This window comes from Trachemys scripta, chromosome 19, assembly GCF_013100865.1.
Source record: "Trachemys scripta elegans isolate TJP31775 chromosome 19, CAS_Tse_1.0, whole genome shotgun sequence".
NCBI classification, from domain to species: Eukaryota; Metazoa; Chordata; order Testudines; family Emydidae; genus Trachemys; species Trachemys scripta.
In genome coordinates, this window is record NC_048316.1 from 1570832 (window position 1) to 1582276 (window position 11445).

General features: G+C 65.7%; 1 protein-coding gene across 1 annotated transcript in view; it reads left to right on the top strand.

The window, feature by feature from the left end:
* Nucleotides 1-6724, top strand: part of PLEKHG5 (pleckstrin homology and RhoGEF domain containing G5) — a 42962-nt gene extending 36238 nt beyond the window's left edge. The window contains exons 5-17 of the mRNA XM_034753653.1: nucleotides 177-184; nucleotides 341-552; nucleotides 956-1006; nucleotides 1579-1728; nucleotides 1825-1935; nucleotides 2019-2168; nucleotides 2530-2667; nucleotides 2755-2874; nucleotides 3179-3311; nucleotides 3999-4114; nucleotides 4758-4915; nucleotides 5187-6113; nucleotides 6448-6724. Coding sequence (XP_034609544.1) covers nucleotides 177-184; nucleotides 341-552; nucleotides 956-1006; nucleotides 1579-1728; nucleotides 1825-1935; nucleotides 2019-2168; nucleotides 2530-2667; nucleotides 2755-2874; nucleotides 3179-3311; nucleotides 3999-4114; nucleotides 4758-4915; nucleotides 5187-6113; nucleotides 6448-6457 — 2284 coding nt within the window. The 3' untranslated portion in view covers nucleotides 6458-6724. The remainder of the gene's footprint in view (nucleotides 1-176; nucleotides 185-340; nucleotides 553-955; nucleotides 1007-1578; nucleotides 1729-1824; nucleotides 1936-2018; nucleotides 2169-2529; nucleotides 2668-2754; nucleotides 2875-3178; nucleotides 3312-3998; nucleotides 4115-4757; nucleotides 4916-5186; nucleotides 6114-6447) is intronic.
* The last annotated feature ends 4721 nt before the right edge of the window (nucleotides 6725-11445 follow it).

Below are 11445 nucleotides of genomic sequence, written 5' to 3' on the forward strand. Positions count from 1 at the left end.
GCCCACTGCTCCTCTTACCCCCCATGCCCTCCATGGGCTGCTGGCCCGGGCCCACTGCTCCCCTTACCCCCCCACACTCCCCCATGGGCTGCTGGCCGGGGCCCACTGCTCCTGTTACCCCCCCAAACTCCCCCGTGGGCTGCTGGCTGGGGCCCACTGCTCCTATACACTCCCAGGTGGCCAGGCAGCGGGGGGCTGGATCTCCCCCCAAACACATTTCAGGGCCTTGGCCTCTTTCCCCCATCTGGGATGTTGCCCTGTGGGACTGGGATTCCGCTGGGTCCATGAGACGGGGCCTCTCCTTGCATCCTGGCTGCTCGTGCGCGGGAGACGATTGCAGGCCAGCGGCTGCTCCCTGTCCGTCCTGCTCTCAGTGGGAACATCGCACTGTGTCGAGGGGTCTCAGCACCCCAGCCCCCACAGCCCCATGGCGCTGACCCTTCTGCCCTTCTCCAGGCCCTGACACGCCGACAGTGCCACCAGCAGGAGGCCATCTGGGAGCTGCTGCACACAGAAGCCACCTACATCCGGAAGCTGAAAGTGATCACAGACGTGAGTCTGCCCTGCCCGCCCCGGGGTGCTGGGAAGGGCAGAGCCAGGCTCCTGCCAGGCCCTTGTGGGGGGCACGACGGGTGTCAGGCCAGTGACTCCTGGAGGGCAGGAGACTGTGACGTGCCCTTCCGGGGCAGAGGGCTGAGCCAGGGCAGTTAGTTTATTCTGTGCGCTGCGCTCACCAGTGCAGCATCTGAGAGCCCCTGGCTGGCTGGGGCTGAGCCGTGCCCGGCTGTCGGCTTGCAGCCAGAGCTGGGCTGGGTCTGACTGGCGTCCGTCATGGCCTGCGCGCCATGCAGCCTCTGGCCCCAGTGGGGAGGGACGCCCTGGTGGGGCACGGGCGTGCGCGGAGGGAGCGTCGGGCATGCACGCTCTGCACTGCCTGCTCTCTGCTCTTTTTCAGCTCTTCCTCTGCTGCCTGCTGAACCTGCAGGAGTCGGGGCTGCTGTGTGAGGTAAGAGCCCAGCTACCCGCGGGGCTGGGGGGCGGCAAGTGCATCAGCGCCTGCAGGGTCCTCGCAGGCATAAGCCAGCCCCAGCCTCTGCCGCTCCCTCTGGGCCAGTGAGGGCCCCCGGGCGGCGGGAGGAGCTCCCCGGGTGGCCCCACCCTGCTGTCGGACTGGGGCTGAGCCCTAGGGTGGAAAGTGTCCTGTGGCGAGGATGGGAGGCTCTCAGGGCTGCAGCAGAGACACGGGGACCCTCCTGCCCGTTAATGGGAGGAATGGGCTCTCTGGACCCTGAACCAGTAGCTTTGCTCGAGCTAATGGACAGTCCTGGAGCTGCGCTTGTCGCCGGCCTCAGACCCACCGCGGGGCGTGTGGCGACGGCGTGCCCAGCGCCTCGTGCAGCGAGCCCGTCTCCGCTTGGCAGGGCAATGCGGGCTGTGCTGCTCTGAGCAGCCGTCTCACCCTCCGGGCCAGGGGATCCCAGTGCTGACACGGGGATCCCAGCGCCACTGTCTGGCAAACCCTGCCTCTGCGGCCAGGGCATCCCCAGAGCCCCACTGCACCCCTTGCTGTGCTTGCAGGTGGAAGCTGAGCGTCTGTTCAGCAACATCCAGGAGATTATCCAGCTGCACCGGGCCTTGTGGAGCAGCGTCATGGCCCCCGTCCTGGAGAAGGCCAGGAAGACCAAGGCGCTGCTGGACCCTGTGGACTTCCTAAAGGGATTCAAAATGGTGGGTGTGAGAGCCCAGGTGCCGCTCGCTCTGCCACGGCTGTGCCTGGCGGGGAGACGCGCTGGGCTCTGACTGGCCCTCTGGCTTGCCTTGCAGTTTGGCTCCCTCTTCAAGCCCTACGTCCAGTACTGCATGGAGGAGGAGGGCTGCATGGAGTACATGCGCACGCTGCTGCGGGACAACGAGCTCTTCCGGCTCTACGTGACGGTAAGGGCTGGAGCCAGGCGCACGCGTCGTGGCGAGACCAGGCCGCCCCCGAGTCGCTAACCCACCCGTGTCTCTGCTTCCAGTGGGCAGAGAAGCACAAGCAGTGCAACCGCCTGAAGCTCAGCGACATGCTGGTGAAGCCGCACCAGCGCCTCACCAAGTACCCGCTGCTGCTCAAGTCGGTGCTGAAGAAAACGGACGACCCTTGCACCCGGGACGCCATCGTTACCATGGTAACCTGCCAGGGAGCGCGGGTGGATGGGCCATGCCTCCCCGGCCACGTCAGCGGCAGAGGGCATGCAGCCTGTGTCACTGCCGTGCCCTGGTGCTGGCAGCGGGCTCCCATGTGCCCTTTCGCCAGGGCCGGGGTGGACGCTGCACAACGTGTGAATTTGCCCAAGCAGCCGGGTCCCCATTCTGCAGCCAGGGTCGTCCAGACTCTGCCTCCTGCCTCCGCAGGGCTCCTCGTCACACCTGCTGGACCAGGGCATGGGGCACAGGGCATGGGGCAGGGCTCCTCATCACCCCTGCTGCGCCAGGGGCTTCCAGCCACCAGTTTCCCCTGTGCGCCTCTGACCGTTCCCCTTGTGACAGATCAATTCCGTGGAGCGGTTTATCAACCATGTGAACTCGCGGATGCGCCAGCGGCAGGAGCAGCAGAGGCTGGTGGCCATCCTCAGCCGGATTGACTCCTACGAAGTGGTGGACAGCAGCACGGAGGAGGTGGATAAGGTATGGGCTGTGTGGGCAGGGGGCATGCGGGCCGGGCTGGCCCCTGCCCCACACCCCCTGACTGCGTCCTCTCTCTCTTGCTGGCAGCTCCTGAAGGAGTTCCTGCACCTGGACCTGACGGCCCCCATCCCAGGCACCTCCCCTGAGGACACGCGGCAGCTCCTCCTGGAGGGGAGCTTGAAAATGAAGGAAGGTAAAGACAGCAAGGTGAGCAGTGCAGCCTGAGCGGAGCTCCCAAGCAGCCCTTGGGACCGGCCTGGCAATTACCTCAGCCAGGGCTTCCTTTGCCTGATGAGCTGGGGGCAGGGGTGGGGGGGCAGCAGGTGTCCGTCCTCGCCTCACAGCCTGCCCTGGCTCTCTCGCGTCCCTGCCCGGGAGCAGGCTGGCCCTGGGAACCGCCCTCTGTGGGCATGGCTCGGTGACAGGACCCCCGGCGTCCCCCCTGCCCCCCCGCCCCGGCGCCTGGCTGCTCGGCAGGATCCCATGGGCCCTGTGCTCTCGCCCTCCCCAGATGGACGTTTACTGCTTCCTCTTCACGGACCTGTTCCTCATCACCAAGCCGGTGAAGAAGGCCGAGCGCACCAAGGTCATCCGGCAGCCCCTGCTCGTGGACAAGATCATCTGCCGGGAGCTCAAGGACCCCGGTGAGCACGCCGGGCTGGGATCCGAGAGCTGGGCATTGGCTGTGCAGAGCCCCTGGGCTCCTCTCCTCAGAGCCTGCCCCACGGCCTCTCCTCTCCCCTAGCCCCTCACAGCCCCTTCGAGCTGGAGGAGCTTCCTTTCTCTATCCTTCCCCTGCCCTGAATCTCGCTCCCAGCTGGCAGACTGAGGCGGCCAAGGCACAGGGCTCTCCCTGCGTCCCTACAGGGACTGACCCCCAAGTGCTCCCAGCCCCAGGGCCTCTGTGGCACCCACAGTGTGGGGAGCAAATGGCTCAGCTCCTGCCCTTCGTGTCCGGGCTGTTACAGGCTGGGGGTCACCGGATGGGACAGCCACCCTCCTTCTCAGGGGAATCACCCAGGGTTTCCCTCAGCACCATTTGCCTCCACCTCTGCGCCCTGCCCTCCTGCAGTGTGACAGCACCGACGCCCCGGGGGCTCTGGTGCCGACAGATGCTGCAGTGTGATTTGTCCCTGGGCACTAGGCCTCTTCTGACTACGCATGGCCGAGCCCTGAGCCCCTACTCACTCTGCAGCTCAGGTGCCATCCCAGCCTTGTCTGGAGAGCCGGCGTGTCTCCTTGCTTCCCTGCGCTGGACACTCACCGTGTCTGCGGGAACTCGCCCGGGCTGGTGGGAGGTGCTTTTGCTCATGTTTGGTCCCCCTTTGCAGGCTCCTTCCTCCTGATCTATCTCAACGAGCTTCGCAGCGCCGTGGGAGCCTACACCTTCCAGGCCAGCGGGCAGTCCCTGTGCCGCGGCTGGATCGAGGCACTGTACAATGCACAGGTGAGTCTGGAGCAAACAGGCCTTGGGATCTAGTGTCTGCGCCGAGCCACTGCAGCATGCCTGACCTGAGAGGCTGTGGGCGTTTCATCTGGTGCAGGCACCAGCGTGGGGTTTCCAACAGCAGCTTGGCGCACGTGCCCTTCTCTGAGATGGGGCCAGACAAAGGCCTGCCCTGTGCAGAGCTGCAGAGCGACTGGGTGCACACGGGACATAGGCAGCCCGACCACCGCCAAGGTGTCACCTCTCTGCCCCCAGGGTGACATCGTCCCCAGGAGCTTTCGAAGCGCCGTCACTCCCGGGCGTCCGTTATCTCGCTGTAATCTCACCGCTAGGATCAGTGCAACATGTTGTCATGCCCTGCAGGGAATCTCCCTTCCCCACCCCGGGGCTGCCAATGGCAGTGCTGCGTCTCTGCTCTTCAGCCCGCAGACCCGTGTGCGCGAGGGCAGCATGTCTCAGGCTGTGTGCATGCTGCAGGGAACCGGGCCCACTGCCAGGGCAGTGCCAGGTGCGCACACAGCCCCTGATCTGGTCTGGGATGGGGATCGGCGCCCCATCTGGGAGCTGTCCTGTCCTGACAGCTGTGGGTTGGGGACGGCCATGTTCTCCTGTTCCTAAGCTGTGTCCTGCCCCTTCCCCACAGAACCTCCTGCAGCGGCTGCGTCTCCAGGAGCGGCAGCGTAGCCAGCGGCAGCATCTGCAGAGCCTGGAGGAGGGCGAGGATGGGGAGAGCGGGGCCTCGGCAGCCAGCTCGCCCACCATCCTGCGCAGGAGCGGCAACAGCCTGGACTCCCAGCAATGGTACGACCCCCCCCCACCCCCCAGCCCCGGACTCACGGGCCGCTCGCAGTGCGGGACAGGGGAGACTGTCCAGCCGGCAGATGCAGCGTGCCAGGCGCTGTACGGCCCTGCAGGAGAAGCCTGGCACCTCGTGCCATCATGGCTCCAAGCACTCACCATGCCCAATGCTGGCCGCTCCCCTCGCCCCTGCCCTGCTCCAGCGTGCCCCAGCCTGGTGCCAGCCGTCCCTCCCAGCCCCCAGCCCTGGCTGACTCTCCCCTTGCTCTTGCAGCCCCTCCGATGGCTCCACGGAGACCATCTCGGTGGTGGTGGTGGATGCCAGCGAGGAGCTCTCCTTCCCGGACTTGGAAGTGGGGCCATTCAGCTCGCAGTCGGACGAGACCTCCATCAGCACTACCGCTTCGTCCACCACCCCCACCCGGGAGCTGCTGGACGGGGGCGGGGAGCTTGCAGAGACACACACCCCCCCCAGCTCCAATTGCCTGACGCTGGATTCCAGCGGCTGCAGATCGGCGTCCATCGACAGCGCCTACGGCACCCTCTCCCCCACCTCCATCCAGGAGTTTGCTGAGGTGCAGCAGCTGGAGCCAGGGGCGGAGGATGGGGGGCCCCCGCACTCGCAGCGTGCCCCCTCGCCCAAGCTGCGCCGCAGGACGCCCGTGCAGCTCCTGCCCTGCAAGGTGAAAGCGCTCAAGTCCAAGTCGGAGGCCAGCCTGCTGCAGCTGATCCCAGCCTCGCCCCCTCTCGCCCAGAGCAAGAGCCTCTGCGACCTCTTCACGGCTCCGGGCCAGGCCACGTTCCTGGCAGGCCCCAGCCAAGGACTTGCACGGTGTGAGGTCCCGGCTGGCTTCCAGAGGACTAGCAGGGCGGGTGCCGGGAGCGGGGAAGCCCGGTCAGACGGCAGCAGCAGCGGCTCCTCGTCAGAGCTCTCCGAGCCCGAGGAGCTGATGTGTGCCGAGGGCTTTGCTTACCCAGCCGAGAGCAACGTGACGGCCCCTGCTGCGCCTGGCCAGGAAGCTCCCCCAGCAGGGCCTGAGGGGGCATCTGCCCCGTGCCGGGCTCCCAGCACCGCCGTGACCGAGCCCCTTGCCCACCGGACACTGTCAGACCCGCAGGCGGCCCAGCACCGCAAGCTGACGCTGGCTCAGCTGTACAGGATCAGGACCACCTTGCTCCTCAACTCCACGCTGACCGCCTCGTAAGTGTCACGGGGTCGCTCAGGCTAGCCAGGGCGGGTGCGTGGGGGGAGCCACGGGCCCCCTTGCGCAGTCACAAGGACGTTTCCCCTCTCTCAGCCGGGCTGCAGCCAGCTGGCGCCAGCAGCCCAGGGGCTGGGCCGGTGCAGATCTCCCTCAGCCACGTGGCAGGGCACGGGCGTGGGGCAAAGTCTGGGTTTTCCCATCCATCTCCTTCCCTGAGTGGCAGCCCCATGGGAGCGTGTCTAAGGTCAGCTCCCTGCGGTGGGCGGGAGGTGCCCTGGGCTGTGAGCAGCCGGCTAAGAGCGCCTCTGTCTGTCTGCCTGTCTCTTGCAGGGAGGTCTGAGAGCTGCAGGAGGCTCCAGGAGAGGAGCAGTGCTGCCAGTTCCGCCAACCCCTGACGATGGAGCTCGAGCGCCCAGGGCCCTGGGAGATGTTAGGCCCCGAAAGCAGCGGCCAGCAGCGCGTCAAGGCTGCGTGTGGGTGGGAGAGAGACAGGGCGTAGGCGTGTGGACAGAGGGACGGGGGGTGCATGTGCCGGTGCATGTCTCTGTGGGGAATGTGCGCATGTGCCTGTGTAGGGGGGGAGTCTGTGTGTGAGGGGGAGTGTGTGCGCGTGTGGGGAGTGTGTGTGCGTCTGTGGGAGTTTGTGCGTGTACGTGTGGGGCGTGTGTGTGCATGAGCGTGTGGGGCGTGTGTGCGGTCTGTGGGAGTTTGTGCATGTACGTGTGGGGCGTGCGTGTGTGTCTGTGGGAGTTTGTGTGTGTGCGTGTGGGGAGTGTGTGTGCATGAGTGTGTGGGGCGTACGTGTGTCTATGGGAGTTTGCGCATGTGCGTCTGTGGGAGTGTGTGTGTGTGTGTGGGGCGTGTGTGCGCATCTGTGGGACGTGTGTGCATGTGGGACGTGTGTGCGTGTGGGGCGTGCATGTGCATCTGTGGGAGTGTGTGTGTGTGTGTGGGGCGTGTGTGCGCGTCTGTGGGACATGTGTGCATGTGGGACATGTGTGCGTGTGGGGCGTGCATGTGCATCTGTGGGAGTGTGTGTGTGTGTGTGTGTGGGGCGTGTGTGTGCGTGTGGGACGTGTGTGCGTGTGGGGTGTGCATGTGCATCTGTGGGAGTATGGCTGCGCCTGGGACAGACTCCAGGGAGCCGTGGCCTGGGTTCCTCGTGGAAGGGGGCTGCGCTGGTGCTGGCCCGGGAGCCCGTCCTAGGCCGGGGCGGGCCCGGAGCTGCGTGAATCCCGGGAGCCGCTGCATTGGAGCCCCTGCAGCTGCGCCTGAGAACTCTGGAGCCGAGGCCGGGCCAAGGGCGCCCCCTACAGGACCTGTTTCTCAGCTGTCAGTCGCTGTAGCAGAGCCCCGGAGTTGGGGCTGCCGGCCTGGGCGGTGCTCGGAGAGTTCCTGACAGTCAGTGAGCAGTAGGGTGACTGGACAGCAAGTGTGAAAAATCAGGATGGGGGTGGGAGGGTAATAGGAGCCTATATATGAAAAAGACCCAAAAATCGGGACTGTCCCTATAAAATCAGGACATCTGGTCACCCTAGTGAGGAGTGACCAAATGCTGCCACCTTGTCCTTGGAGAGCCCTGGTCCAGAGGGCTCTGCTGGGCTTCCGAACTTGCCCATCCTGCCGCAGGCCTGCTGACAACCCCCCTCCCCAGGGTCCGGCAGCGCAGACTGGGGCTTGGGAGCTGGGTGTGACTGCAGCCTTCCATGCACCGCTGGCCTGTTGCAGTGGGGGAGACACACAAGCCTGCGTCCCATGCTGCCACATTGCATCAGGTTAAGCAAAAGCCAAAACACTGCAGCAAAGACCAGGGCCTCCCGCCTGGCTGGGACCCCATTGTCAAGCTTCCCTGTGAACCGTCTGTGCAGTGAACTGTCTGTTGCAAGGGCTGCAGGGTGACCCCAGGCCCAGGCGAAGGAGCAGGGGGTTCTGAATGCACTTTAGTTGCGGTAAGCTGCATTTCCTGCAGCGGGGCACAGCACCAGTGCAGCCAGAAGGAACGGGTCAGAGGGGAATAGCCAGAGCTTTTCCCCTTCCCCTAAGCTCACATGCCATTGCCGGTCTGCGGCCTGGCCGCCCTGGGAGCTCTCCCGAGGATGGCAGCTGTGTCCTGAAGGGGGTTGTGCTGCAGGAGCCAGGAGCAAAAGCCCCTTTAAATTCCATCCCCGGTGACCGTCCCACGAGAACGCGAGCGCTCGCACTGCAGCAAAGAGCTAGACCAGGGCAGCCCCTGCCCACCGCCAGCCACCATGGCTGCTCGGTCGGCTCCCTGCTGGGGTGAGTTGCTTCTCCCTGCTTGACCAAAGCCCCCCAAATGTGGTTTTCCCCTGAGGCTAATGCCCCAGGGGGCGGCATTGTTACCGAGGCAGTGGGCTGGGTGACTCAGGCACTGGCACCAGGAAGTTGCGATGGGCTTACTGAGGAAGGGATCGAAATGTTGCAGTGGGTGAAGAGGGACGAGGGCTACAGTGAGAGGCACGGGCAACGGGGCGCTACCATGGACGCTGCGCCCCGTTGGCCATGGGCGTGGCAAGGTGGCAGGGGCTAGGAAGGCGGGGGAGGCCGGGGCAGGCCAGGGAGCGGGGGTGATGTCAGACTGGGGAGGGGCATGGCTGGATCCATCAGCTCCCAGCTCCAGCTGCCTGCTCCCAGCCTCGCCTTTCGGGGGGAAGGAAAGGCTGGGAGCAGCCTGGGGGCTGGGCCGCAGGGTCCCGCTCCTGCTGGCTGCCCAGCTCGGCTGAGGGTGCGCTGCTGCTGCAGGGGTGGGGCTCCCCACACCCTGGGGGGCTGGGTCCTCCCAGCAGCCTGCGGCTGTTACAGGGAACCCCAGGCAAGCAGGAAGGGCTGTGTATAGGGTGGCTAGCTTGGAGGTGTGGGGAGAGACCAAAGGAGCCTGTGGGGAACGGGGGGCCCCGGAGGGCCCTGTGCTGAATAGTGTTCCCGCGGGTGGGAAGGGCGCGTTGGACCTGGCCAGTGCACACAGTGCTGGGGAGGGGGCATTGCCATGGGGGCCTTGCGTAGGCCTCACTCAGACCCCGCCTCGGGGCGCCGCTTTGGCCCCCAGAGCTGGTCTCTGGAGCGGCAGCAGGAGGCTTGTGCAGCAAGCGCTCACCCAGCTCTTTCCCCAACGCTTCCCACTGCAGCCCAGGGAGGGGGACCACTTCTCCTTCCTGGCTGGGCTCCCTGTGGCTGGGGCCAGGACTGCCTGGATGGCACTGCTGGCCTCGCTGGAGTTCGTTACACTTGGCTGCCAGCAGGCAGTGGAGGCTGCCGCAGAACGGCAGCAGAGGGTGGGAAGGGACCTGGGGCTGGGTGGCAGATTGCTCTCCCGTCTGTCCCAGCCCCTGGGCACGCGCGCTCACCCCTGGATGTGTGTAGATAAAGTTGCATATTTATTAAGCTTGGTGTTAATTTTCTGAAGCTGCGTCCTGGCTGGCCTGCGGCAGGGAACAGCGCTGCCTCCTTTTCCGGCTGTCCTGGGGGGTGCAGGGCAGGAGTCCTCTCTCGGCTCTGGGGCTAGTCCGTCTTGTGCGTTGAACATTATCCCTGCGCTGGGCCGTTCCCACCGCCGCAGCCTCCCGGGCGAAGCATTAAAGACCGTGCGTGTGCGCTCAGTCGTCGTGTGTCCTTTAACAAGGGTGGGGGTGCGTTGGGAGCTGGCAGTTACTCGGTCCCTGGGCTTCCGGGGGCTCAGGTGAGTTGGGGCCATGCAAAGCAGTACACTGCCCCAGTCCAGCTCAGAGCAGCCGACCTGGCCCCCTAGGAAACCAGAGCAGCCACTGTATGTGCCTTTCAGCCCTGCCCCTCACACGGGGTGAGGTGCAGTCTTGTGCCAGCCCCGTACCCTCTGTGAGAAGGGGTCTCGGCATGGCTAGAATCCAGCCCCTGCTATTTCGGGCACGCCGGCTCCAGAGCACCAGGCATTGTGCTTCCTGGGTCCAGTGTGGGCTGGGAGCTGGCAGACCGGGGGTTAGGCACCATGGGGCAGGCAGGCAGCTGGGGGGTCCAGTTCCAGCCATTCTTCCGTGAGCTTTTGTGCTTTTCCCTGGTGCTAGGCCCCAGGAGCAGAAACTGGGGTGGGGCGGCTTGTAGGTAGTAGCAGCTTGGCCTGTGATGCTGGGGGTCAGCCTGGCTCACCTGCTGTGGGAGAAAGCCCCTCCCTGCTCTGCTCCCAGGTGCCAGCCTCAGGTGTGGTTTGACTTCTATACTTGGGGTGGGGGTAGCAGCACCAGCCAGGCCAACTGGGCCGTGCGTGTTGCGTGTGGGGGGGATTCCAGCCTGCCCAAGGCTTGCAGTGGGGGGAGGGCAATGCCCCTGCCCCCCAAACTACACCCATGGTGCCAGCGTCCATAGCAAGAGGCTAGGGGTGAACGCTTGGCTGCTTCTCTACAGTCCGCATGGGAGCCCGGGGCCAGGGCTCTGGCCTGACGGACTAGGAGACGAGGCAGGCTGATAAAACTGCCAGGTCCTTTGGTAGAGTCTCCCCTTCCCTGGCTCCGTGGCAGCACGAGCCCCCTGCCGGGGCAGTGGCAGGGCAGCTGTGGTTGTGCTGGCCTGGGGGGCTTAATGGCTTCCTGGGAAAGTTCCCAGCCCTCATGTGAGGCCCCATCCCCCACCTGAAAATTGGGGTTTCAGCTCAACCCCTTTGTGACATGTTCCTCCATCCCACAGAAAGCGCCATTTTCCAGCCAAAAATGGGTCCCGGAGCCCTCCCCGGCCATCGCTGGTGAGGGCAGGCAGGCAGAGGCTGGCGTGCTAGCACCCGGGCCAGGCCTTGGAGAGCAAAGCCGCAGGTGGGAGATGGCTGGGCCCTGGCCCCACCTCGGGTTGGGGCGCGGGGAGCCAGGGGGAGGGTCTCGGCCAGGGCTGCAGGCTGGAGCCCTGGGCTGAGGGGTAGCGTTCGGGTGCATTCGCTGCCCGCTGCTGGGGACGGAGCTGCCCCTTCACAGCCCCAAGGGGAGGTGTCCGTAGGCGCTCTGGGAATCGCTGTGTGGGTGCTGGGGCTGGCTGGGCTAGGCCTGCCCTAGAGCTCAGATGGCAGCTGGGCGCTTTGGGCTGTGAGATGTTTAGCTGCCACCTGGCAGCACTTGTCCTGGTGAGGCGGGCTGCAGGAGAGCCCCAGGCCAGCCCCGCTGGGTCAAGGCTATGGGCCTGGGACTCACCTGCTGTGGGACATGTTGGAGGAGGCTGGCCCCTGGCAGGAGCACCAGCCCTCTGCAGCAGTGCGCCCCTCACCCCGCCCGACTGCTTCCATGCCAGCGAGGCCCCTCCCCACGCTCGCGCCGCCCTCGGCGGCTGTCGTGGTTTCACACCCCCTGGACTCATTTC